The sequence below is a fragment of the Bufo gargarizans genome, chromosome 2 (assembly GCF_014858855.1).
Source record: "Bufo gargarizans isolate SCDJY-AF-19 chromosome 2, ASM1485885v1, whole genome shotgun sequence".
Lineage (NCBI taxonomy): Eukaryota > Metazoa > Chordata > Amphibia > Anura > Bufonidae > Bufo > Bufo gargarizans.
In genome coordinates, this window is record NC_058081.1 from 504,173,859 (window position 1) to 504,201,136 (window position 27,278).

General features: G+C 44.5%; 1 protein-coding gene across 1 annotated transcript; it reads right to left on the bottom strand.

Moving 5' to 3' along the window:
• Window positions 1-22,095: 22,095 nt before the first annotated feature.
• LOC122926527 lies at window positions 22,096-25,219 on the bottom strand. Its single transcript, XM_044277920.1, has 3 exons — window positions 24,755-25,219; window positions 24,137-24,290; window positions 22,096-22,879 (listed from the first exon to the last, which is right to left on the bottom strand). The coding sequence occupies exons 1-3, from the start codon at window positions 25,023-25,025 to the stop codon at window positions 22,201-22,203; spliced, it is 1,104 nt and encodes a 367-aa protein (XP_044133855.1). The 5' UTR covers window positions 25,026-25,219; the 3' UTR covers window positions 22,096-22,200.
• Window positions 25,220-27,278: the final 2,059 nt, after the last annotated feature.

Here is a 27,278-nt window from a genome sequence, read left to right on the forward strand (position 1 = left end):
TGCCATAAGTTGCTAGCGCCATCAGCCCCCCATGTTATCAGTTCCCCCAATGCCATCAGCCTCACCGTGCCATCTGTCCCTCCATAACATCCATCCCCATTGGCATCAGCCTCCCCATTTCATCTGTCCCCAGTGCCATCAATTCCCCCCAAGCCATCTGACCCCAGTGCCATCAGTTCCCACCAGTGCCATCAGTTCCCCCCCAGTTCCATCTATTCCCTCCATGCCATTTTTTTTTTTTCCCATTTCCATCACTTTCCCCCATGTCATTATTTTGTCACGACTATGTGTCTGGTCGTGACTCTTTTTGTTGCATGCAGTTGTCAGCGGTCTGCTTGTTGTTTTCCGCAGGTGAGGACAGTTAGTATCTTGCCTCACGTGTGGTTGCCGCTGGCAACATGATGTTGTTGGCAGTGTAGCAGCCTGAGCTGGTTGCTAGGCGGCTCGCTGTCAAGGCATGCAGTTGCATCTGCAACGTGTGTTTGCATGTGTTCACTTTCTATGTTTGGTGTGCACGGGATTTAGTTGTGTGTGCATTTCCCCTTTAAGTGACACTTACCTTGTCTGGTGTTGGAAGGGTTAACTCCTTTCCTAGTATGTGTGTGTGGGTGTGGCTGCTTGGGCTATTTAGCTCCTGCTGGATGCCTGTAGCTGCGGGGTACTCCAGCCATGCTCTATGCTGGAGTCATCCTCCTGGTCTTATATGCCATCTATCCAGTGAGGGCCACCCTTGTGGTCATAAAAAAATATATGTATGATGTTAAGAACATGTTTTTATGCTCTCTATGTTATTTTGCAGCTATAGGTGTCCTGGATACCTGTGTGAGTTGTGTGTGTGTGCTGTGTCCTTAATGTTTGTGTGGACATCAGTACTTGTGCATGGGTTCCAGTCAGCGTGTCTGTGGCAGGTAGGTGTGGTACTGGTTTAACTCACCTGCCATATCCATATGCTGTATGTTTCCCCTCTCCTTGCTCCTTGGCCAGTGAGACTCCTGTTCGTCCGTGTCTAGGAGGAACAGATCGTCTTACCCTGCTCCTAGTCCAGGGATTTTCTGAGGGCTAGTAGGGACCCTAGGTTCCAGAGTATGAGCCCTCCTACCATCTGGGTTGGCTCATACGGTTAGGAGTTAGGGTCAGAATTAGGGACGAGCTAGGAGGTGACCTGCTCCCTGATCTTGTCGTCCTGGCCTAGCAGCTACCCTTATCCTATTGACATCACACGGTTGAGGGTTTTCCCCATCCTCAGCCATAACATATTTCCCCCGGTAGGGGAGGGGGAAAAAGCTTCGGCAAATAGGGGAGGGTCTGGAGGGAGTACAATGTTGCTGCACTGTGGTGTTTGGCATTTCTGGGAAGATATTCTGTACTGTAATGTGGTGTTTGTCCGGCACCAATGGGCAAGAATGTTGTGTTGCACCGTGGTATGTGTGCCAGGGCTGCATTTCAAGCCCACTCTGGCCGTAGATGTAATATGTGTACAGTGCCAACATCAGGACATCCACATAGCCACCTCATCTGGACCAGCTGTTGAGCCAGCACTGCCCACCTCCTCCCCGGTCACAATAGTGAGACAGCTCTTCAGAAATGGCCAGTACGAGAACCTGATGGCCGGCCTCAGCAGGGAATTCATCTATACCGTGTTACTACACCCGCAGGACCTGGTCAAGATCTGCTTTACAGGTACAACCACAGTGCTTATATGATCCATTACTGCCTCTATGTAATGTTTACGTACATATATAATGTGTATGCTGGGGGTTGTAGTACCCCTAACAATTTAATTATACCAAATGTAGCTTTCAAATATGCTTTGTAGTGAAGTTCCTCACCATTTTCAAGATCTCTGCTCCTGTTAGTAAATTAAGGCAGAGACTTAGGGGCTTACCCCAAATCTGTGAGGTGAGGCTTTACTTCTTGTAAGAGAACATTACATGAAAACACTGATATCTTTATATTCTCATCTGGTTGGAGAAAGGCAGGGGCTTCTGTCACCCAACTCCCACCCCAAGACAGGACTGGACTGAAGATGTGGTGACCTGTCATTAGATATAAATCTGCTCTGCTGTTTAATTTGGCGGCCATTGCTGTTCCTACAGTAGATGATACTCATCTTTCCAAGGCTTCTGAAGGTAAACTCATTTAGTTATTCAGCAGTACCAGATGGGGTGCCTTGCATCAGTGCATGAAAACCTGGGGTGACAACCTTGCTGGGTGCTATAAAAGTGGTCACATTGATTATCAGCCTGCTTTCCCTCCATTGTACTGTAGTCATACATTTTGTAGTGCTATTACTATAAGAATCCCAGTAAAATGATGGAATAGAGCTTAAAGGGGTATTTCCATCATATACATTTATGGTGCGTGATCCCACCTCTGGCATGGACGAGCCATGCCCCATGTTCACTGGATCATGGAGGTGGTACTCCCCATAACCTGGAATGGCCACCTTTCCATTGCCAGCTGCCTCTCCATTGTAGGCTGTGGGGAGCCTAGCCTAGCCCACGTGATCCATAACGTGGGCTGCTATATTCACTAGAGCGCAGCACCCCCTGCATTGTGTATTCAGACAGAGCGCCATACATACAGGGTGAGTGTGCCTCTTACTGCGCTATTGTATGGGTCAAATCAGTTCCATTGATGTGAGTAGATGTCTTGGGTTTGTTCCTTGTGAGACTCATTTCTTGCATTTTTCATGCAGATGCCTTAACCCTTTTTTACTTGTCTTGTTCCTCAGTACAATGCTGGTGTTAACCCTTCATGATGACAATAAAAGGACATGTTCCATGCTCTTACTACAATGCATGGGCAGGAAGAAATTCCTGCACAAGGTAATCAGTGTCTCTATAATGTCCTACAATCATCATAGATGTCAGGCTTTACCATCAGTAACCTTCATGTCTTATATCTGTAGGGTTTGTACCAGGCCTGCTGGGAACTTCAGATGGAGCACTGCAGTTCATGGCCTACAAGAAACTGAAAATGGATTTTACAAGCATTTCCATCGACCCAGTGACACAAAACCGGTAATAACCTGCATTTCTTATTCAGATAGACCTCAATATCTATGTGTTAGGTCTGATGTACAAAGAAGAGGCATGATGGTAAGGGTCAGCCTACACGGTCAGACTGATGTGCCAGAACCAGCAGAGAGGAATGGGTTAATGTGTCTTCTGTCTTATAGGAAAGAAGAGTTCCATGGAGTCTACTAGAGCAATGTCTTCAGCATTATCCCAGTGACCTCCGCCTGCGGAATCACCTTAGTAGCTTCAATTCTACTTTCATTTCCCTGGAAGTGACCACAGTGCAGAAGTTCTGTAATAAAGGAATAGAAAACCCTAGACAAGCCTGGTTCTGATAATCATTTATTACATGGATGTTGATTTACACTAAAGGGGTTCTCTGAGCTTTTCTGAAAATCCAGCAGCTTTCTGACCTGTGCAGGCAAAATGGGTTCCTCAGTACTTACCTCTCTGTCGCACCGCTGACACCACCGTCTGTTAGACTCACGTGACCACCTGGAGTTTTCGAGCAGAGTTTTCCTGTTCAACTGCATACTGTAATTGGGAGCACATTATGTGGCACTGATCTATGTGGACACTGATTAATGGGGGCACTGTGTGTGGCACTGTTATATTCAGGGGGGCCCATTGTGCTCAGTATGTGATGAGCTTGGTTCCGGTTCTGGTGCTGGATCTATGTCAGGGATCAGCAACCTTCTGCACTCCAGCTGCTGTGAAACTACAACTCCCAGCATGCAAACATGTTTGGCTGTTCTTCTAACTCCAACAGAAGTGAATGAAGCATTCTGGGAGTTGTAGTTTCTGAACAGCTGGAGTGCCGGAGATTGCTGACCCCTGATCTATGTGTTCCTGAATCTTCCTGTTTAGCTGCATACTGTGAATGGGGGCTCATTATGTGGCACTTATTTATATGGGCACTATGTGTGACACTGATTTCTGGGGGGCCCAGTGTGTGATGAGCTTGGTTCTGGTGCTATATTTACGTGACTTGAATTCAATATTGTATTGGTGCAAAGAACACTAATCCTTTGTATTTTGGAGGTAAAAAAGGCACTCTGCACGTAAAGTAGGGAATCTGCTTTAACCCCTTAAGGACTCTGCCCTATTTCACCTTACGGACTTGGCCATTTTTTGCAAATCTGACCAGTGTCACTTTAAGTGCTGATAACTTTAAAATACTTTGACTTATCCAGGCCGTTCTGAGATCGTTTTTTCGTCACATATTGTACTTCATGACACTGGTAAAATGAATTTAAAAAAAATCATTTTTATTTATAAAAAAAATATCAAATTTACCAAAAGTTTCAATTTCTCTACTTCTATAATACATAGTAATACCTCCAAAAAATAGTTATTACTTTACATTCCCCATATGTCTACTTCATGTTTGGATCATTTTGGGAATGATATTTTATTTTTTGGGGATGTTACAAGGGACCAGTTCAGGTCTGAAGTCACTTTGCGAAGTTTACATAAAAGAAAACAATGAAAAATTACCCCATTCTATAAACTACCCCTCTCATTGTATTTAAAACTGATTTTACAAACATGGTTAACCCTTTAGATGTCCCACAAGAATTAATGGAAAATAGAGATACAATTTCAAAATTTCACTTTTTTGGCAGATTTTCCATTTTAATAATTTTCTTTCCAGTTACAAAGCAAGGGTTAACAGCCAAATCAAACTCAATATTTATGGCTCTGATTCTGTAGTTTACAGAAACACCCCATATGTGGTCGTAAAGTACTGTACGGGCACACGGCAGGGCGCAGAAGGAAAGGAATGCCATATGGTTTTTGGAAGGCAAATTTTGCTGGACTGTTTTTTTTTGACACAATGTCACATTTGAAGCCCCCCTGATGCACCCCTAGAGTACAAACTCCATAAAAGTGACCCCATCTAAGAAACTACACCCCTCAAGTTATTAAAAACAGATTTTACAAACGTCGTTAACCCTTTAGGTGTTTTACAAGAGGTTTTGGCAAATGAAGATACATTTCAGAATTTCAACTTTTTGGCAAATTTTCCATTTTAATTCATTTTTCCCAGTAACAAAGCAAGGGTTAACAGCCCCCCAAAAAATCAATATTTATGGCCCTGAGTCTGTAGTTTACAGAAACACCCCATATGTGGTCGTAAACAGCTGTACCGGCAAACGGCAGGGCGCAGGAGGAAAGGAATGCCATACGGTTTTTGGAAGGCAGATTTTGCTGGACTGTTTTTTTTTTACACCATTTCTCATTTGAAGCCCCCCTGATGCACCCCTAGAGTAGAAACTGCAAAAATGTGGCCCCATTTTAGAAACTACTGGATAGCGTGGCAGTATTGTTGGTACTAGTTTAGGGTTCATATGATTTTTGGTTGCTCTATATTACACTTTTTGTGAGGCAAGATAACAAGAAATAGCTGTTTTGGCACCGTTTGTATTTTTTGTTATTTACAACATTCATCTGACAGGTTAGATCATGTGATAGTTTTATAGATCAGGTTGTCACGGATGCGGCGATACCTAATATGTATACTTTTTTTTAATTAGGTAAGTTTTACACAATGATTTCTTTTTTGAAGCAAAAAAATCATGTCTAAGTGTTTCCATAGTCTGAGAGCCATAATTTTTTCAGTTTTTGGGCGATTACCTTGGGTAAGGTATGATTTTTGCGGGATGAGATGACGGTTTTATTGGCACTATTTTGGGGTGCATGTGACTTTTTGATCGCTTCCTATTACACTTTTTGTGATGTAAGGTGACAAAAAATGGTTTATTTAGCACAGTTTTTATTTTTTACGGTGTTCATCTGATGGGGTTAGGTCATGTAATATTTTTCTAGAGCCGGTCGATACAGACGTGGCAATACCTAATATGTATACAGTTTTTTTTATTTAAGTAAATTTTACACAATAATATCATTTTTGAAACAAAAAAAATAATCATGTTTTAGTGTCCATATTCTGAGAGCCATAGTTTTTTCAGTTTTTGGGCGATTATCTTAGGTAGGGTCTCATTTTTTGCGGGATGAGATGACGGTTTGATTGGCTCTATTTTGGGGTGCATATGACTTTTTGATCGCTTACTATTACACTTTTTGTGATGTAAGGTGACAAAAAATTGTTTATTTAGCACAGTTTTTATTTTTTCACAGTGTTCATCTGAGGGGTTAGGTCATGTGATATGTTTATAGAGCCGGTCAATACGGACGTGGCAATACCCCTAAAATGTATACTTTTTTCCCCCTTATTTTTTACCATTTTTTTTTTACTTTATTTGGGGAAAATTACGTTTTTGTTTATTTTTACTTGAAACTTTAAAACATTTATTTTTTACTTTATTTTTTTGTCCCACTTTGGGACTTGAACTTTTGGGGGGTCTAATCCTTTACAATGCATTCCAATAGTTCTGTATTGGAATACATTGGCTGTATAAGTAATACTGTGTGTATTACTTATACAGCTTCCAGCCTGTAAGATCCAGGGGGCTGGATCTCACAGGCTCGTCACCGGAAGGCAGCGCGATGCCTTGCTTAGACATTGCGCTGCGTTCCATGCCATCAGGTCCCCCCACAGCCGCATGGGGAGCCGATGGCACCGCTCGCCGCCGCAACCGCAGGTCTGAATTGACCTACGGTTTGCGGCAATTGCCGATACGTGGGGGTCACATGGCCCTCCCCGGCGTTGTGACAGGATGCCCGCTGAATGATCACCCCCCGGAGAGTACTGCTCTGTAAGAAGACAAAAGTGAAAAAAGGGGCAGTGATGTGTTAAAACCTAGAGTTTATTAGGACAATTAATATCCCTAAATGGGAAGAGGAAGCCCCTACTAGACAAACTGTACAAACATCGGCAAGGGACCTAAGTTGATAGGTCACCTTCAGGTCAAGTCCACTTGTACACTTCAGGTGGTGCGGAAGTGTGACTGACCAAAAAAGTTACACTGTGTTGAGACCACGGCGGTGTGCCAAAGGTCTAGTATTATGCCAATAGGCGAAAGTAAAAGTGTAGATCTTACCGGTGATGGACGCCAGGACCGTGTAGTCCAATGCACAAGGGGAGGAGATTCTTGAACTTGAATACGTCCTCCAATAGGCCAAGTAGGGCATCAACAGGGACAGACCCTCTGTGGTGTGGTGGGCGTGTCCCACTTGCAGCAGGGAGAGTTCTAGTTAGAGTGAGTTCAGCTTACTACCTCCTAGGGGTTAGGTGTGCAGCAGGTGCACGTCCCTGTTGGACATGCCTTGTCTAGATCAGCTAAAGCACCTTCAGCTCTGCTCGATGTGGAGGCCGCAGTTTGAAGCCTCAGAAGCCAGTAAGAGAGTTCCCTGGATTAATCTAGAGCCAATCTACAGAGAGAAGTTGCAGCATCATGCAGAAACAGAGACTCTATTTAAGCTTGTCAGCACAGCAGAGCCAGAGAGCAACCGATGTAGTGGAGTTGAGTTTGTTTGCCTGCCAAAGTTAATACTAAAGCCTGCTGGGAACCAAGACAAAGCCTGTAAATCATTTGGAGAAACTTTTGCCAAAGTAAAGCTGCTTTTCAACTTCATCACAAGGTCTGGACTTAATTTATTCTTCATCCCCAAGTTAAGTACACCCATTTTTCTACTTTCGGAAGGCAACGCTTGGGGTCCAGCGTATCCAGGTAGGAGCACCGTGACACATGTACAAAAAAAAAATAATTAAAGGACATTGTAGGCCAACCTACACCACTTTGGCATTCCTACACCTGGGTACCACAACACAATTTCTTTAAGGAACTCTGTCCCATTGTTGCTTTGTAACAACTGGCGTCATGAAAACATTTACTTTAGAGACCCCTTGCCGTCCACGCCTGACGACTGCACATGGCAGGTCAATTTCCACATGGAAAAAAAGCATGAGATTTGTTTAATCTCTTACACTGCTGGTAGTGTATTATGTTATTATGTTTATGCTGTGGTTTTTCCAGATGGAAAACTGTATGCAATCAGTTGTGGATTACACACAGTTTTTCTGCCTGGAAAAACCACAGCATGAGCGTAATACAGGACCAGCAGTGTAAGATGCTTTCCATACATTTTCTGCATTATATACTTACAGTTGCCTATGGAGTGCTCTGTGCTGCCAGGTGATGAAATTCAAACTTGAATATTTAGCAATGGCTGTTTTAAAATGGCTGTCCTGTGATTCACCAAGTAGTACTGCCTTGCCTGAGCAACGAGGTATGTACTTGGCAATTAAGAGAGGAACAAGCGGGATCACTGCTTGGCTGGCTCTGTGATTGGCCAACGTGAATGCATGGCCTTCTGGGACCTCTCTGCGCAGAGGCGGCTCTAGACTTTGTGAGGCCTTAGGCGAAACTCGAACATGAGGCCCCCACAAAGATCGTTGGGATGCTTGTGATCTCCCGTACGGCGCCCCGGCTCAGTCGTCAATAAATAAGATGTGTCAACCACTGCACGGAGCGGTGGTGTGGTCAACACTCCCCCTCCAGGTATCTCTATGGAAGATTTGGTGATACACAAGTGCTGTATCTGCGGCTCTCCCATAGATACATGGAGGGGGAGTGTTGACCACCGCTCCGGGCACAAGGAGATCCGGAGTACCATACAGGAGATCGTGGGGGATCCTATCGATCCCCCCCCCCCCGATCAGACACTTATCTCCTATCTCCTTTGGATAGGGGATTTATTTTTCTATACCAGAGTACCCCTTTAATATGCAGTGACATCACAGTAAAGGGTTAATATGCACAGTGACAACACAGTACAGGGCTTATATTTGCAGTGCATATTAACACTTAGCATTAACCCCGGCTATAATGAGATGTCACAGTGCCTGTTAACCCTGTACTGTGATGTCACGTTGCATATTAACCCTGGCTGTACTGTATGTGACATCACTGTGCCTATTAACCCTGTACTGTGACTAACAGTACAGGGTTAACATGCACAGTGGGTGACATCACAGTACGGTGTTAATAGGCACAGTGACAACACAGTACAGGGCTTATATCTGCAGTGTATATTAACACTTAGCATTAACCCTGGCTATACTGAGATGTCACAGTGCATATTAACCCTGTACTGTGATGTCACGTTGCATATTAACCCTGGCTGTACTATATGTGACATCACTGTGCCTATTAACCCTGTACTGTGACTAACAGTACAGGGTTAAGATGCACAGTGGGTGACATCACAGTACAGGGTTAATAGGCACATTAACAGACACATTTAGTTATACAAGAAGATGTATAACTAAATGATTTTCCTATTTCATGACGTAAAGTCATAGTTTTATTAAAGAAACGGAGGCGAGTATTGCTATCTCCTTCTTTACTTTCCACCAATAGCAGCAAAGAAGAAATTTACATAATCATAACAATAAAGGACCCTCCCCTGACAGATCCTATAATAAGCAGTGTCCTCTTTAGTAACTTCCTCTTTCTTTGTAACCGAGACACCAACTGCATAACCGGAACTGGAACCGAAACCGGAAACTGGAACTGGACCCGAGAACGATAAACAATCAGGTCCATCACACTGTAGAATTCAAGCCAACATGGCTAACACCTCCGGAAATCCGGGACAACGCAGAAGTCCATACGTCGTGGAACCTTCAACCTGAAACAAAGCAAATAATATAGCCAGTGTAAGAGGCAGGCAGAAACTGAACAAAACCGACCCTGGAAAACGGTCGTACATTATAAGGTCGCTGAAAACAGAACCATAAACCGTCAGTAATACAATTATACAATTATACGTAATAAATAACCATAAACGACAATGTAAACAGTCCAATAAATTAAAAAAACACAAAAGGGTGGGCAGGAACAACCCAGGGCGGGCAATACTCGCCTCCGTGTCTTTAATAAAACTATGACTTTACGTCATGAAATAGGAAAATCATTTAGTTTTACAGCAAGACACGGAGGCTCATATTGCAAGTTCAAAGCTGATCAATAATCAATGAAAACACATGAGGTGGCGGACGAAAATAAAATTCTCTGAACGTCGTGGCCCTAGACCAGTCAGCCAAACGCAAAATGTCCTCCAAACGAGCCCCCGAAACGGCCAGGGCAGTGGCAGCCGCGCCCCTGGCCGAATGAGCGTTAAAGACCACCGTATCAATCCCAGACAGGGACATGACCCACTTCATCCAACGCGCCAATGTGGGACTAGACACCGGGCCAAAAGGATGGCGAATGGAGAGGAACAGTTGTGGAACGTCTGCAGAGCGGTGAGTCCGAGTACGCGACTCATACTCCCGCAAGCAGGCTACCGGACAGAGCGCCGGGGAAGACGGGAAACAGGGATAAGAGACAGACCGAATATTAGTCTTAGTGCGTCGCGTAATGCTAAATGTGACGCCCTCGGGAGAAAAGGACCTAGCGTCATGATCCAAAGCCCTGACATCGGAAACCCTCTTACAAGAAATGAGACAAAAGAGGGTCAACAACTTGGCCGACAGTTGCCGGAGGGAAAGAGCCGTGTTCTCAGGCCACGCAGAGAGAAAAGAGAGGACCAGAGAAACGTCCCACGTTATGGTGAAGCGTGGCAGAGGAGGCTGAGCCAAGCGTGATCCACGCAGCAGGCGTGACACCGAAGGGTGTTGACCCAACGGAACGCCATCAAAACCTTGATGAGTTGAAGAAATCGCCGAACGGAACAAATTAATGGTCCGATAAGCCTTTCCCGCCTCAAAAAGGGAAGTAAGGAACTGCAATAAATGGGTCACAGGCGCCGAAACGGGATCAAGGTTTCGTTCCACGCACCAGCTAACCCAAGATCCCCAAGCTGCCCGGTAAGATTTGCGGGTGCCGGGAGCCCAAGCGTTGTCCAGGAGGCGTCTAGTTGCCTCCGAAATGCCCTCGACCTCTCCGGGAGTCCGGAGATCCGGCACGCCAGAAGTTGAAGGGAGCCGTCGATCAGCAGGGGGTGAGGAACACCCAGAGGGCCCTGGAGGAGATCCGTCTGACCCAGAAGGAGGAGAGGCACGTCCGTCAGGAGTTCCAGGAGGATCGGGTACCATGCTTGAGTCTCCCAGAAGGGAATCACCACCACCAATTCCGCAACTTGACGACGAGCCTGCAGCAGCATCCTCGAAATCATGGCAAAAGGTGGAAACGTGTAGTGTAGAGCCGACGACCAGTCCTGGAGAAACGCATCCACCGCCTCCGCCTCCGGATCCGGGCGCCAGCTGAAGAACCTGTGAAGGTGAGTATTGAGCCGCGACGCGAAGAGGTCTATGGCGCAAGGACCCCAGGTGTCCGAGATTGTGGAGAACATCTCCGGTGCTAGCCTCCAGTCGCTACCGTCCGCGAAGCATCGGGAACTTCGATCCGCCCGGAAGTTGTGTAGACCCAGAAGGTACTCCGCCTGCACCATGATGTCCCTGGAAAGACAGTAGGACCAGAACTCTTTCGCCAGTCGAGCCAAGGTAGCCGATTGGGTGCCGCCCAGGTGATTGACATAGCGGACCGCCGACACATTGTCAATGCGTAGTCGGATGCATGCATGCGCAATGCCATTGGAGAAACTGCGGATGGCAAACGAGCCCGCCAGGAGTTCCAGAGCGTTGATGTGAAGACCCTCTGGAAATACCCTCGCAGTGGGCGCCCCAGCCCTGGAGGCTCGCGTCCGACTCCACCGTAAATTCCGGTTGAAATCCGAAGATCGCTCTGCCGTTCCAGGCTTCCAAGTTGCATATCCACCAACGAAGTTCCTCCCGAGCCTCTTGATCCAGAACCACCGCGTCCGCGAACGAGGCCCCGACACGAAGATGGGCAATCTTCAGGCGCTGTAGGGCCCGATAGTGGAGAGGGGCGGGAAACACCGCCTGGATAGAGGAGGCCAGCAGGCCAATGATGCGAGCCAGGTGGCGCAGGGATAGGGATGTAGCCGAGAGGGCATGTCTCAATTCCTTGCGGATCGTCCGCAACTTCTCCGATGGGAGACTGAGAGATTCCGCCACAGAGTCCACCGTGAAGCCCAGGAACTCCATCCGTCGAGACGGCGTGAGGCAGGACTTCTCGGGGTTCAGCAGAAAACCAAGAGCCGAAAGGAGGGTCGAGGTCCACTGGAGGTGTTGAAGCAGCGTCGTCTGACATTGATGCATGATGAGGATGTCGTCTAAATAGATGACTAGACGCACACCCCGACTCCGCAGCCAGGCCACGACCGGGCGCAGGAGCTTGGTAAAGCACCATGGCGCCGAAGAAAGGCCGAACGGGAGGCAAGTGAAGCGCCACACTTCGCCTCTCCACAGGAAACGCAGGAGATCCCTGGACGAGCAGGCAATATTTTTCCCTTAAAATGGTACATTTTCTCAGTTTAAACTTTTGTTCCGTGATTTATGTTCTATTATGAATAAAATATTAGAAGTTGGCACCTCCACATCATTGCATTCAGTTTTTATTCACGATTTATATAGTGTCCCAACTTTTTGGGAATCCGGTTTGTATCAAATACGTCAGTGTCTCCCCATATACGGGCTGAATTAAGTTCAAAACACTCTCGGACACGGTGGAAAAAAATAAATAAATAAAAAATAGTCAAAATGCCCCCAAAACCACAAAATAGAAAATCACTGGGAGTTACGTCGCCTAAAGGCGGTACAGTCCTCAGCTCTATGACCCAGCTTGATAAATACCTTAAAGGGAGTCTGTCACCTACATAACATGTTTTAAACTGATGATATAGCTCTGTGGGAGGCAGATCCATAACACTGATGGTACCCATGTTTAGTTTTTCAGAGCCTCCAAAGTGCCAAAAATGAAGTTTTAAAGATATGCAAATTACCTATCACAAGTGCCCAGTGGCGGAGAGTGTGCTGCAAGTGCCCAGTGCTCCCCGGATTACTTGCTCCCGACTCCTCCCCTCTGTATCGTCCGGCCAGCCCTGTATCCTTGCTGGGTCATTCTCATCTCCATTCATAATCTAGTGCCTGTGCGCTTCACCGCCGGGTCCGGGCATGCGCAGTACATTGCCCACTGTGGGCAGAGACATACTGATATGCCGTGTGCATGTGCCAGTTACGTAACGGGCTCTGGATTATAAATAGAGACGAAAATGACCCAGCAAGGATGCAGGGCTGGCCGGACAATACAGAGGGGAGGAGTTGGGAGCAAGTAAGGCGGGGAGCACTGAGCACTTGCAGCACACTCTCCGCCCCTAGGCACTCGCGATAGGTAATTTGCATATGTTTAAAACTTCATTTTAGGTACTTTGGAGGCTCTGAAAAACTAAACATGGGTACCATGAGTGTTAGGAATCTGCCTCCCACAGAGCTATATCATCAGTTTAAAACATGTTATGTAGGTGACAGACTCCCTTTAAATCTCCCCCCCCTCCCCCCCAATAGTAAAACCAGGAGTTAACACAATTGGAGGAGCGGGACGGGACGAAAATTAATGTTAGCTAAATAGGGCAGGTGCAGGCAATGTGTCGGAGGTTGACAACCAAATGAGCAATATCGACCTGAAACTGGCTGGAATGAAAACGGAAAAGAGAGATGCAAACTGTGAAATACAATGATCATAACATTGAAATATACCCTGATTTCTCTAAAGCCACGCAGGATAAAAGAAGAGAGTATAAAGAAATAAGGAGGAGACTAATATAAGCAAATATAAAATACTTCATGATGTATCCAGCAAAATTACGTGTTATTTATAAAGACAAGGTCCAATTCTTTTCTAACCCAACCGATGCATCAGAATGGATGGACTCTAAGGGAGTTTAATAAGAAAGACGCAGGGATTCGCTGATATGTGGGACGCTGGGGGGCATTGGGGGGCTGGAGATGGGGGGGGCTTATGGTTAGAGACCTCATGAGCTGTGTCTCTACGCTCATGGGTCAGTACGGATGGGTAAGATGGGGGGAAGGGCTAGGGGGTGTTGGGAGGGGTATGGGGGGTACTGGGAGTGCAATTTCCGCAGGGGCCACTGAAACCACTGGAGGAATTTTTCCTCCTTTTTCGCTCTTACTCCCTGCTTCGATTTGTTATAAAGGAACAACATGTCAAAAATATTAACCTGGAACATCCGGGGGTTTGTAGATAGAGTTAAAAGGTGCGCGGTCTTTGACCTAATCTCTAGACATTTACCGGCAATAGTGGCCCTGTTAAAAACACACTTAACATACGAAAAAGCCATAGCTTTAGGAAGAAAGAAATAGGCCTCATATGAATACCACTCTTACTATTCTACATATGCTCGGGGCATTAGTGTCTATGTCCATAATCAAGTAGATTACGATCCAATAGAACAACTTATTGATCAAGAGGGACGCTATATATTTCTCCACTGTTATTGGCAAGGTCAAAGGAGTATCCTTGTATTCATGTATATTCCTCCACCTTTTTCGTCTGCTGTGTTGGGCAAATTGATGGACTTTGTCTCCATAAGAGAGTGCTGGTGATGGGCGATTTCAACTCGGTCATGGACGTAAGAATGGATAGGAAGTCCGCCATCACCAACTATGAACAAAATTCCAGTCCAACTGCACTGTATAAAATATGCAAGGAGATGGCATTAGTTGATATATGGTGCTCTCTGTATGGCGATAAACAGGTGTATTCCCGTTTTAGCAATACATATATGTCCATGTCTCGAATTGACCTCGCCCTCGCCGACACTGGGCTGATTGGCAGGGTTAAGAAAATGAAATATGGTATTTCTGACCATTCCCCGGTTCTAGTATTAATTGACACTCGGAGCATAATAAAAAAAAAACAAGAGCTTTAAAGGGGTATTCTCATCTTGCTACTTCATCCTTAATTGCTGCCAGCTAGCTGTTCACTTCCTGGTTTTCTGCTGCTAAGGCTGGGCGGGCTTAGGCAGCTAGAGTGAAGGCCAGCCACGCCTCCTTATGACATCACACTGAGAGCTGAGTCCTGCGTGCTAGTTCATGTGCATAGTATGAATCATCAGTCTGGCAGCCTGCAGTGTGTGTGAGGGGAATGGTCACTCAGAGAGCCATGTGAAGTGAGCTCAGTGTACAACAGGTGGCTGTTCTGCAAATTTACACACAAAATCTCTGTCTGATCTTTTACAAACCCATTCTGTGCATCAAAAACTATAATTCCATATTATACATTAGCCCAAAAGCTTGACCAACCCCCACCCACCAGCACTGATGCAGATTTGTTTCCATTACAGCTGTACTCCAAATGTGTATAAACCTAACACTATGTATCTTTATAGATGCATATACAGCTCAGCTACATGTGTCTTCTTCAGTCCCCTAACATCACTTTGGCTGAATGGCTTCCTATACAGCTCTGCTACATATTTATTCTACTCCCCCACTAGCATGGTGTCTGAAAAGCTTCATATACAGCTCTACTACATCTGTCTGTTTATCTCTTCAACCAGCACTGTGTCAGAACAGCCGCATATACGGCTCTGCTACATCAGAATTTGAATAAACAGGGAATACTCTGCGCCCCTCTCCCTGACACGAGGAACACGACAGGGATGTCCTCTTTCTCCAATGCTCTTTGCACTTTTTCTTGAACCTTTGGCATGTAAAATTTGAGCAGACGAGGAAATAATGGGTTTCGGGTGTGAGGGCAACGCTCCTAAAATAAGCCTATGCGCAGATGATATTTTGTTGTTTTTGAAAGGGGGATATGCTAGCTTGCCCAAAGTCATGGAAAATATAGATTTCTTTGGACGCTTGTCAGGCTATGAAGGTAATTGGGAGAAATCTAAATTGCTCCCATTAAAACGTCTGGTTCCTCCTGGCCATAAGTTTAAAGTCTGTATACTCGACCCAGCGGACTCCTTGCTGTATTTGGGTATTCATATCGGGACCAGATTGGAACACTATACGAAGTTGAACATTTCCTAAATGACAAATAAAGTAAAAGAGAAAATCTAAACTTGGTTAAAACTCCCTGTGTCACAAATTAACCGTATAGCCCTTATAAAAATGTCGCTACTTCCAATGTTACTATACGTATTAAATGCAGGCCCAATAATGATCGAAGATATGTTCTTTAATAAATTTGAGAGCCTCTTTAACCTCTTAAGAACACAGGGCGTACAGGTACGCCCTGATGTCCCGGTACTTAAGGACACAGGGCGTACCCGTACGTCCTGTGCAGTTCCAAACGGGGTGCCTGTTGAAATCATTCAGCAGGCACCCTGTAACAATACCTAGGGGGTCCTGTGACCCCCCCCCCCCCCCGCATTGCCGATCGCTACAAATCGCAGGTCAATTCAGACCTGCGGTTTGTAGCGCTTATGCAAGTTTCTGATCCCTGCGGTCCGTGTCCGTAAGAACTTGCTCTATAAAAATATCACATGATCTAACCCCTCAGGTGAACAACATAAAAATGAAAAATAAAAATGGTGTCAAAAAAGGCATAATTTTGTAACCTTACAAAAAGTGTAATAGCAAGCGATAAAAAAGGTATATGCACCATTAAAACAGTCATCTCATCCTGCAAAAAATGAGACCCTAACTAAGACAATCGCCTAAGAAATAAAAAAAACTATGACTCTCAGACTATGGAGAAACTAAAATGATTTTTTTTGTTTCAAAAATGATATTATTGTGTAAAACTTTAAAAAAAAATAAAAAGTAAAAATATTAGGTATCCCTGCATCCATAACAACCTGCTCTATAAAAATAGCACATGATCTAATCTATCAGATGAACGTTGTAAATAATAAAAAATAAAAACGGTGCCAAAACAGGTATTTTTTGGCAAATTTTCCATTGTAATCTATTTTTTTACGTAACAAAGCAAGGGTTAACAGCCAAATAAAACTCCATATTTATTGCCCTGATTCTTAAGTTTACAGAAACACCCCATATGTGGTCGTAAACTGCTGTATGGCCACACGGCAGGGCGCAGAAGGAAAGGAACGCCATATGGTTTTTGGAAGGCAGTTTTTGCTGGACTTGTTTTTTGACACCATGTCCCATTTGAAGCCCCCCTGATGCACCCCTAGACTAGAAACTCCAAAAAGTTACCCTATTTAAGAAAAACTACACCCCTCAAGGTATTCAAAACTGATTTTACAAACTTTGTTAACCCTCGTGTTCCACAAGAGTCAATGGCAAATGGAGATAATATTTCAGAATTTCTATTTTTTTGTTACTTTGCTTGACAAAAAGTGTAATATAGAGCAACCAAAAATCATATGTACCCTAAAATAGTACCCAAAAAACTGCCACCTTATCCCGTAGTTTCCAAAATGGGGTCACTTTTTTAGAGTTTATACTCTAGGGGTGCATCAGGGGGCTTCAAATGGGACATGGTGTAAATAAACCAGTCCAGCAAAATCTGCCTTCCAAAAACCACACAGTGCTCCTTTCCCTCTACGCCCTGAAGTGGGGCGGTACAGTGGTGTACGACCACATATCTGGTGTTGCTGTAAACCGCAGAGTCAGGGCAATAAATATAGAATTTTGTTTGCCTGTTAACCCTTGCTTTGTTAGTGGAAAAGATTGATTAAAATTGAAAATTTTGCAAAAAATTTGAATTCTGAAATTTCATCTCTATTTGCCATCAACTCTTGGGGAACACCTAAAGGGTTAATGATGTTTGTAAAATCAGTTTTGAATACCTTGAGGGTGTCGTTTCTAGAATGGGGTCACTTTTGGGTGTTTTCTATTTCGATTTCTGAAAATTTTCAAGATTTGCATCTAAACTTCTAAGCCTTGTAACATCCCCAAAAAATAAAATGGCATTCCCAACATGAAGTAGACATATGAGGAATGTAAACTAATAACTATTTTTGTAGGTATTACTATGTATTATAGAAGTAGAGAAATTGAAACTTGGAAATTTGCAAATTTTTCCCAAATTTTGGTAAATTTTGTATTTTTTTATAAATAAAAATGTTTTTTTTTTTACTCCATTTTACCAGTGTTATGAAGTACAATATGTGACAAAAAAAACTATCTCAGAATGGCCTGGATAAGTAAAAGATTTTAATCACCACATAAAATGACACTGGTCAGATTTGCAAAAAATGGCCTGGTCCTTAAAGGGGTTTTCTCAAGACGCAGTTTTATACTTACCTGCTCCCGGCGCGCCGTCCACTTCCTGGTTTCGGCAGGGGGCAGGCTCCATCTTCATTGATGTCTTCTCCCAGCCGTGCCGCGCGCTGTACTGAACGCGCACGCCGAGTCCACGCATCCGCCCTGGTGACTTCTTCCTGGCCAGTATAGTATACTTGCCAGGAAGAAGTCACCAGGGCGCATGCGCGGACTTGGCGTGCGCATTCAGTACAGCGCGCGGCCGGCCGGGAGAAGAAAAGAAGTCGTCTGCGCACGCGCGGCCACCGCGATTCCTGAGAAGAGCGGTGGCCGTAACCAGGGGAGACAGGAGACAACAGTCAGGTAAGTATAGGTTTATTTTTTTCTAATGGGTGGGGATTTGTAAGGCCTCTTTCACACGGGCGTCATGTTTTTTGCCCGGATAAGAGCCGGGTGCGTTGCGGGAAAATGCGCAATTTTCCCGCGCGAGTGCAAAACATTGTCATGCGTTTTGCACTCGCGTGAGAAAAATCACGCATGTTTGGTACCCAAACCCGAACTTCTTCACAGAAGTTCGGGCTTGGGATTGATGTTCTGAAGATTGTATTATTTTCCCTTATAACATGGTTATAAGGGAAAATAATAGCATTCTGACTACAGAATGCATAGTATAATAGTGCTGGAAGGGTTAAAAAAATAAAAAAGTTAACTCACCTTATCCTCTTGTTCGCGTAGTTCGTTCCCGGTCTGTTCTTTGCTAGCTGTGGGCTTGGGCTGAATGACCTGTGGTGACGTCAGATCACATGCTCCAATCACATGGTCCATCACCATGGTGATGGAGCATGTGATCTGACGTCATCAAAGGTCCTTTAGCCCAAGCCCACAGCTAGCAAAGAACAGATCGGGAACGAACTACGCGAACAAGAGGATAAGGTGAGTTAACTTTTTTATTTTTTTTAACCCTTCCAGCCCTATTATACTATGTATTCTGTAGTCAGAATGCTATTATTTTCCCTTATAACCATGTTATAAGGGAAAATAATACAGTGAATAGACTGTCACCTAGAACCCATGCGTGAAAATTGCACCGCATCCGCACTTGCTTGCGGATGCTTGCGATTTTCACGCAACCCCATTCACTTCTATGGGGCCTGCGTTGCGTGGATTATCGCACCGCAACGCACAAAGAGGAGCATGCTGCGATTTTCATGCAACGCATAAGTGATGCGTGAAAATCACCGCTCATGTGAATAGCCCCATAGAAATGAATGGGTCAGGATTCAGTGCGGGTGCAATGCGTTCAACTCACGCATCGCACCCGCGCGGAATACTCGCTCGTGTGAAAGGAGCCTTAGGCCTCATGCACACGGACGTTTTTTTTCACGGTCCGCAAAACGGGGTTCCGTTGGTCCGTGATCCGTGACCGTTTTTGCTTCCGTTGTGCTTCCGTGTGTCCGTGTTCCCGTTTTTTTTGCGGACCGTCAGAAATCTAGGAATGGTAAAAAAAATGTAATTTTAATAACTCCACCCAGGATACTGGTATAAATCAGGGGCACCTGAGTATGGATTTGTGGCCATTTTCTGTAGTCTTTCCAGAGTACAGAGGTTATTTTGGCTGCTCTCTTTGCTGTATCACCATGTCTGATTCTGAGGACGAGGTCTTGCTGCATTGGCTGGTTTCTCGGCGTTGGGGACAGCGCACTCCTTTGGTGAATGAGGAACCGAGGAGAAGGCGACGATTTTGGGTCCATCCGATTGTTTCCCAACGGCACCGGAAAGGACACTTCCATACGCTATACCAAGATCTTCGCCGCCATCCGGAGAAGTTCTATTCCTTCTGTCGGATGTCAGTGGGTACCTTTGACCGATTGCTGTCGTCTCTACGTACTGTCCTTACCTTTATGGACACCAATATGAGGCGCAGCATTACTCCTGAGGAAAGGCTCATCGTCACGTTGAGGTAAGCAGTATAGTACTTGTTAAGTTTCACCAGAAATGTGCACTGCTTGTGTTAGGAGTAACATGTGCTCCAAAATGGCTGCTGTGAGACATGTGCTACTGTTTGCTGAAGTAGCATTTCTTTGCCCTTTTTTTCTTTTGGGGGGGGGGGGGGGGGGAGTTTAATGGTTTGTTTCTTTACACATTAATCACAGTTACATGACCTAACATTTTTGGTGTTTTTTTTACCATTTGGATACTGTGCAAAACTTGTGTTCAGCTATCGTCCTCCAGACACTCCAAAAATACACTGCACTCGCCAGGCGTTTGCTAAAAATGGTGTTTAATACACTCAGTCCGGCGTGATTCAGCAGCTGTAACCTTCCTTTCAGAGTTATTAATCTGTCAACAATTTTCATCCTATACTGTCGAGTGCCGTGGTTTTTGATAGTGTCTGAATGAAATTGGTCCCTCTGTCAGGATCTCTCTCTGCGTGCACCACCTTGGTCCAAGTCGATGTACCGGTCTGGACCCTATTTGGGATGATTGTGCTGCTGGCAACCCACGAGATTTCCAGCTATCGTCCTCATCATGCATAATGTTCACATAATTGTGCACTTGCTCAGCATTTACTGCATTAAAAAGGGTCTAAACATAGTTGTTGTCACTTAGTTGTGGTAGTACTGCCCACACACAGGGCCTTGAGTGCCGACTATGGCACCCGTCCCATAGGTTCCCCACCACTAGACATATGGTGTTTTCAATCGTGGAGTGTATACAGCATTATACTAGAATCCTGAATCTGTTCTTACCTGCAATTTGTTGATGACTGTTTTTTTTTTCCCCCTTTTTCCTACAGATTCCTTGCCACTGGGAACTCTTTTGCATCCCTGCATTTTGAGTTTCTTTTAGGGACCTCAACGATCTCGGGAATTGTACGACACACTTGCCATGTCATCTGGCAGCAAATCCGAGAGACGGTGATGCCACAGCCCAAGGTGGACGATTGGCTTCGGATCGCTGAGGGCTTCCAAAATTCTGCGCAGTTCTCAAACTGCATCGGGGCAATGGATGGCAAGCACATCCGTGTGAAGAAGCCGCCACACTCAGGGAGCCGTTTCTTCAATTATAAACAGTTTTTCTCGGTAGTGCTGATGGCTGTTGCTGACAGTCATTACCGGTTTATAATGGTAGATATCGGGTCCTATGGAAGCACTGCGGATGCTCGCATCTTTAGTGCTTCTAGAATGGGTGAGCGGCTTCGTGCCAACCAGCTTGCCCTGCCCGAGTCCAGAAGACTGCCCGGATATGCAGGTCCGCCGGCTCCGTTTGTCATCGTGGCGGATGAAGGGTTTGCATTGACTCCACATGTTATGCGGCCCTTCCCAAAGCGTGGTTTGGATGTCAGGAGGCGTATCTTCAACTACCGGTTGACTCGTGCCCGTCGGTATGTGGAGTGCGCTTTCGGGATACTCTCTAGCAAGTGGAGGGTGTTTCTGTCATCCATACAGATGGATCCGGAGAATGCTACCCTGGTGATTCAAGCTTGTGTTGTTCTACACAACTTCACCAGGATTCACGAGGCTTCCTCTTCTCTTGACATGGAAGATCTTCCTACGTCATCAGATTTGGGTTTGGAAAGGACCCTGCATAGACGACCTGGGACTGCAGGCATTGCAGTTCGGGAACTCTTTGCAGACTACTTTATCAGCCCAGAGGGGTCTTTGCCATGGCAGAGGGACGCTATTCGTGGCAGTTTTTGAAATCTTCTGGGCTCTTTAGTTTTTTTTTTTTTCTAGCTAAATTACTAAAAATGATTGTGTTAGTTGAGTGTAGGGACTCGCAAGATAATGAGGACCCTTGACGTGGGCTTGCGGGCTGAGATTTTTTGGACATCACATATTTCAAAACAAAATATTAATGATGTTTCTGTCTAAATGGAATTTTTCAGAAACATCTTGATATTTTGCTCTTATGGTCCAAAAAGTTTTCTAATACCTCATCTGCACAGGAACCCTAAATAAAGATCTTTATCGTCCAAATAAAGTGTGGCTTTCTGAGATACAGTGTGTGTAGCTTTTGTTTTAGAATGCATTTTAAAATGTACATGTTGTGTGTAGTGTGCAAATAAAACAATAGTCAAATTTTTTGGGACCCAAACCAAACTTTAGTCAAAATAAGGGGTCACCCAAAACACTGGCAATGAAAAAAATCTTACAACACACAAATAACATAAAAATAAAGTGCTTAATATAAAACAACCCTCCCAAATTACAAATCTAGAAGGTCCCGCGTGAATGAGCCCGGTGCAAATGTGGACCGTGGCCTAACCTGGGCCTGTGTTGGGGCACCAGTTGGTAATTGGGGCTGGTAAAGGGGCTGGCCCCCAGGATGAATAGGCCCCTGAGGTGGAAGGTACTGGGGAAGGGGGGGGGCATAAGAAGGGCCTTGGGTGGGTTGGGGTGGGAATGAATATGGGGCAGGATTTGGCTGCTGGCCTGCATTTTCAACCTGGAGTTTCAATGCATGCAATGGCCCAATGAGGTCTCCATGGTTGGGGCAAGTAAACATTTTTATGACCATATTTAAGCAAGCCATGCAGTCTGGCTGCTCATTCGCAGGGACCTGCTGCAGTAGCGGCCCCAGTCCCCTCAACAGTTTCTCCTCCTTGCCATCACTCCTCCTCTGGGCCAGAAAATCGATGACTCGGGCATCAATTACTTCCCGACTCTCTGGCACAGAGGAAGAGGGAGGGACACGGCGGCGATGTCTGGGCTGGGGTTGAACTATCCGCGGTGGACTGGATAGTGGTTGGGGGCCTTGGCTCTGGGTGGAGTCCTCGGGGTCCTCAGCCGGCGTGGGAGCAGGACTTGTGGCGGGGGAGAAAACCGCAGGGGTCTCACTCCCAGACGTCTCGGAATCAGCCGAGGGATCCAGACTGTCCACAGTTCTGAAATGGAATTTCCAAAAAAAGTACATTACATTTTGGCCTGGATTACATTTATAAATACACAGACTATATATTAGTTAGAATCTGGCGTGTGTCTCCAAATTAGATACAGAGTGGTAGCATAGATCAGACATTTGATTTTAATTACTCACTACTAGCTTAGAGGTGAACAGTGCAAAATCGAGAAAAATAGTCATTTGACATGTAACGCCAGCAGAAGTCTTGGAAAGGCATAATGTTACTGAAAATGGCAAACATTGTTTGCCGTTTGGAGCTGTCCAACAACTGAAGAGGTTTCAACATTCAAGGGCCGAAACCAGTGCCAACGGCATCTCGTCAGGATGTGACCCGCTACCACCATCCAAAGTATCAAGCGGAAAATAGATTTGAGTATACGATCATTTACTAAGAATGTACATGTACCAGCCCTCTATTGACCATGGTGAGAGTATTACTTTTAATCCTGCTGGTCAACCGTAGTTGGAACATCATTATAATCCTTTTTCTATGGATCCGGTTTTTTGACATTTTCATAGTTTTCAGAAAGGAATCAATGTTGGCTTTGGTTCAGTACCATTTAAGCAATATAAATGACAATACCAATACCTAAGGAGTTCCATTTTCAAATACATACCAAAGTAAGGGAATCGGTCTATATTAAACCAAAGTGGCATTGTCCCAAAACTAAAATATGAAATACATATTCGGCCCTCCTATTCGGCCCTTCCAATTCTTGCGGGCAAACTAGATGATCTACTGTATGAGGAAATAAAGCGTGCAGTGTGCACGTGTCATCTGCCTTCTCCTATTTCTTGTTCATATTGCAAACATCTTAGTCCCTAGACGGACAATAAATGTATTGTACACCAAAAAAACAGAGAGGGGAGGCGCAATCTGCACACTACACGTGTCGTTTCAGCAAACAGATCATAAGCGGTGGGCCCCGGATTAACCACACCCCAAAAATAATGTAGACTAACAACACCAGGCATGTACAAACTGTTGCCCACCAGCTGATGCACAACTACAACTCCCAACCGGACAGGTAAGTTTACAGCTAGTCAGCTATGCTGCGAGTTTGCGTTGTTATACAGCTGGATGGAGTCAGTTATGACATGCCTGCACTAGAGAAAGTATAGATCAACAATACAAGAACACAACTGGATCCTTTAAATTCTGGTTCTGTTTTACCCGTCTACATACTACCGAAAGTGTGCCCTTTCAATACATTCATAGTAAAAACAGAAAACTACTTACGGCCTCAAATCCATTACTGGCCTTAAGAACTGCAGCTGGGCAGTGTATATGTAGGCCCGTTTTTTTGAGGTTCCTTCCCCACTCCGGCCTTTGTTGCTAACCTCTCGCCGGAATTGGTCGCGGCAACTCGCCCATCTTGTTTTGGTTTGCTTGACTGTTTAAAAATGAAATGAAAGACAATTGTGAGATCTACTTTTTTTTGGAAAAACTACATTTTTTCAAAAAAAACAAAATAAAAAGGGAAAAGGAAAATGCGCAAAATAAGCAATAATGGAAAAAGCACATGATACAGTCCAGCAGGTGTGTGGATGCAAGCCATTAGGACTAATAAACGTTACAATATGTGAAGGAGACAACTGTAAGATGCTCAATTTCAAGGTAAAAAGTAGCCAGACGTTATTATACATGAGTACTGAATGCTGTCGCAAAGGGCAGGACAGCCATTTAAATATGGAAATGGAATTTAATACACGTCTCTATAATAAGCCAGGTACAGGGCTTTCGGAAAAATGAGGCGGTACAACAAAGAAAACACTATGGTGCCCTCTGGAAATTACAAACTACATATTTGGCCCACACAGAGGAAAATGACAGCACAACTACATTGCTATCACTTACCTAATTCAGCACGACCTCGGCTATCCGCTTTGGCCCATTCATGCTTGCGTAGGCTCCGGGCCACTTGTTCCCATGAGGCCTCCTTTTTAACCCGGTCGCAATACGAGTTGGCCCGGATGTCCCAAAGTTCGGGCCTCTCCTGGACCAGGGTTATCAACTTTTCTACATTAAACCTTAACATGGTGGCTGCTGAAAACTGGAAAAATGGCTGCCTCACCACACACCAGCTTGTCTGCACAGGAGGCTCGAAATTACCATATCCTGTGACCATATACTTCCTGTATCTATTTTTTTAAGAATTTATTGGCACAAGTTTTGGCAGACAATTTGACCATGTCAGAAGTATGAAATAAAACGGGCGCGGACACGGGCGCGGCCACGGATGACAAACGGGTGTGCAAACGCGTTTTTCACGGCCCCATTGACTTGAATGGGGCCGTGAACCGTTGGCCGTGAAAAAAATAGGACAGGTTATATTTTTTTCACGGCCTCGAAACACGGGTCACGGGCGCGGTGTAAAAACGGTGCACAAGCCGAGTTTTCAACGGCCCCATTGAAAGTCAATGGAGCCGCAGAAAAAAACGTCTAACGGCACAACGGCCACGGATGCACACAACGGTCGTGTGCATGAGGCCTTAATGAAATATATTTAGAAAAATGAACACTGTTAAATCATTAACAGATTTAACAGTGATCATTAAGATGATAATCCCCCTTTAGGTGAAATAAGGCTGTGTCCTTAAGGGGTTAATGAGCTTATATGGGGCCGAAAACGGGTTAGAATTAAAATACAGTATCTATATAATAATGAAAAAGAGGGAGGACTTCCCCTCCCCTTCCTCAAAGGATATCAGGTGGCCGCACAACTGAAATGGAAGAGTGAGTGCTTCAGGCTAATATTTAGGAATCATAACGGGCCCCAGGAGGACATTTTCCACATTCTCGAAACTGGGATTTCGAAGAAAAAAGGGGGAGAATGCCCATTTAATAAAATGCTTAGGGGAGTTTGGAACCAGGTTAGGCGTATTGTAGGACTAACACAAGCTGTTCGGTTCACTCCGATCTGGAGGATTGTTAATTTACCGCATATTACGAAGTTAGTGGATATTCAATACTGGGTAAAACGGGGGGTTTCATAAATTTCACAGGTTTTCTTGACGGGGAAGATTAGAGCACTAACTGAAATCCTCCCGGACACAACACTAAGGTTTACTGACACATTTCGATATGAACAGTTACATCACGCTGTAAAATACAACGAAAATAATTACCTTAAAATTGCACATAACACTTTTTTAGTTTTTTGCTATGATACGTTACCAAATAGTCCTGTTACATCACACATCTATGCAAAGCTGAAGCACGAATGTACTAAACAGATCACATTGAAAAGTGAAGCTAAATGGGAAATAGACCTACAATGTAATGAGCACATTCCATGGGACACTATTTACGGGAATATTAAAAAGGCTACAATTTCTCATGCACATATGTGGATTCTTCTTAAAATGATACATCGCTTATATTACACACCACTATTAATAGCCACGATCTACAGAGATAAAGAACCGAAGTGCTACAACTGTTATATGGACAGGGGGGACTATAAACATCTACTGTGAATGTTTAGGTATAAGGGAATATTGGTCCAAGGTCTTTGGGAAAATACAGAACTGCTCCACCTTGAAATATGATGCCTGCATTGAATATGCGATTTTAGGTAAATTCCTGGACACTAACAAAAAAAGGGAGCAATGACTCTGGCTTATGGGGACTGCCCTTGCCAAAGTCGTTATAGTGACGTACTGGGGTTCGACTAAATATCCCTACTTCCAGGAATGGAAGGAGTACATGGACAGGGTAAAGCAATATGAATTTAGCCTCGCTCAGACAGAAGGGACAAAATCACTATGGTTAGAGATTTGGGGTAATTGGAATTAATTGGAATTTGGTGGTAATTGAGGGGCGACAGTGGCTCCTAGCGGAAATGAGGGTTGGGGAGGGATTGGGATTTAAAGATAGGAGAAAAAGCCTTGGTTGTAAGGTTTTTGATACTACACTGTATTGTGTTTTTATTTAAGTATTTTGTACACTTCGGCTTTTTCCCGCTTTCTAGAAAAAATAAAATAAAGTTGAAAAAAAAATTCTAAGAAAATTATAATGTGCCATGCTGATAGACTCATACCCAAACAAATAATGTGCCATGCTGATAGACTCATACCCAAATCAAAAGGTGCTTCAACAAAGTATTAGTTTAAGGGTGTGCACACTTATGCAACCATATTAATTTTATTCTTATATTTTTTTCTTCCCTCTACCTAAAATATTTCAGTTTGTTTTTCAATTGAGTGGTACAGTTTATAGGTCACATTAAAGGTGGAAAAAGTTCTGAAATGATTTATCTTTGTCTCATTTTTTTACATCACAGAAACCTGACATTTTAACAGGGGTGTGTAGACTTTTTATATCCACTGTATATACACAGAAAATGACCACATTATGCCAGCATCCTCCATATCACCAG

What these genes read in the sequence shown, in the direction of transcription:
- LOC122926527 (XM_044277920.1), bottom strand. Translation starts at nt 25,025, where the DNA reads ATGGTCACAGGATATGGTAATTTCGAGCCTCCTGTGCAGACAAGCTGG. An exon ending in CCGAGGTCGTGCTGAATTAG is followed by an intron (nt 24,291 to 24,754) that starts GTAAGTGATAGC and finishes ATTTTTAAACAG; the next exon opens with TCAAGCAAACCAAAACAAGA. An exon ending in CCAGTAATGGATTTGAGGCC is followed by an intron (nt 22,880 to 24,136) that starts GTAAGTAGTTTT and finishes ATTCCATTTCAG; the next exon opens with AACTGTGGACAGTCTGGATC.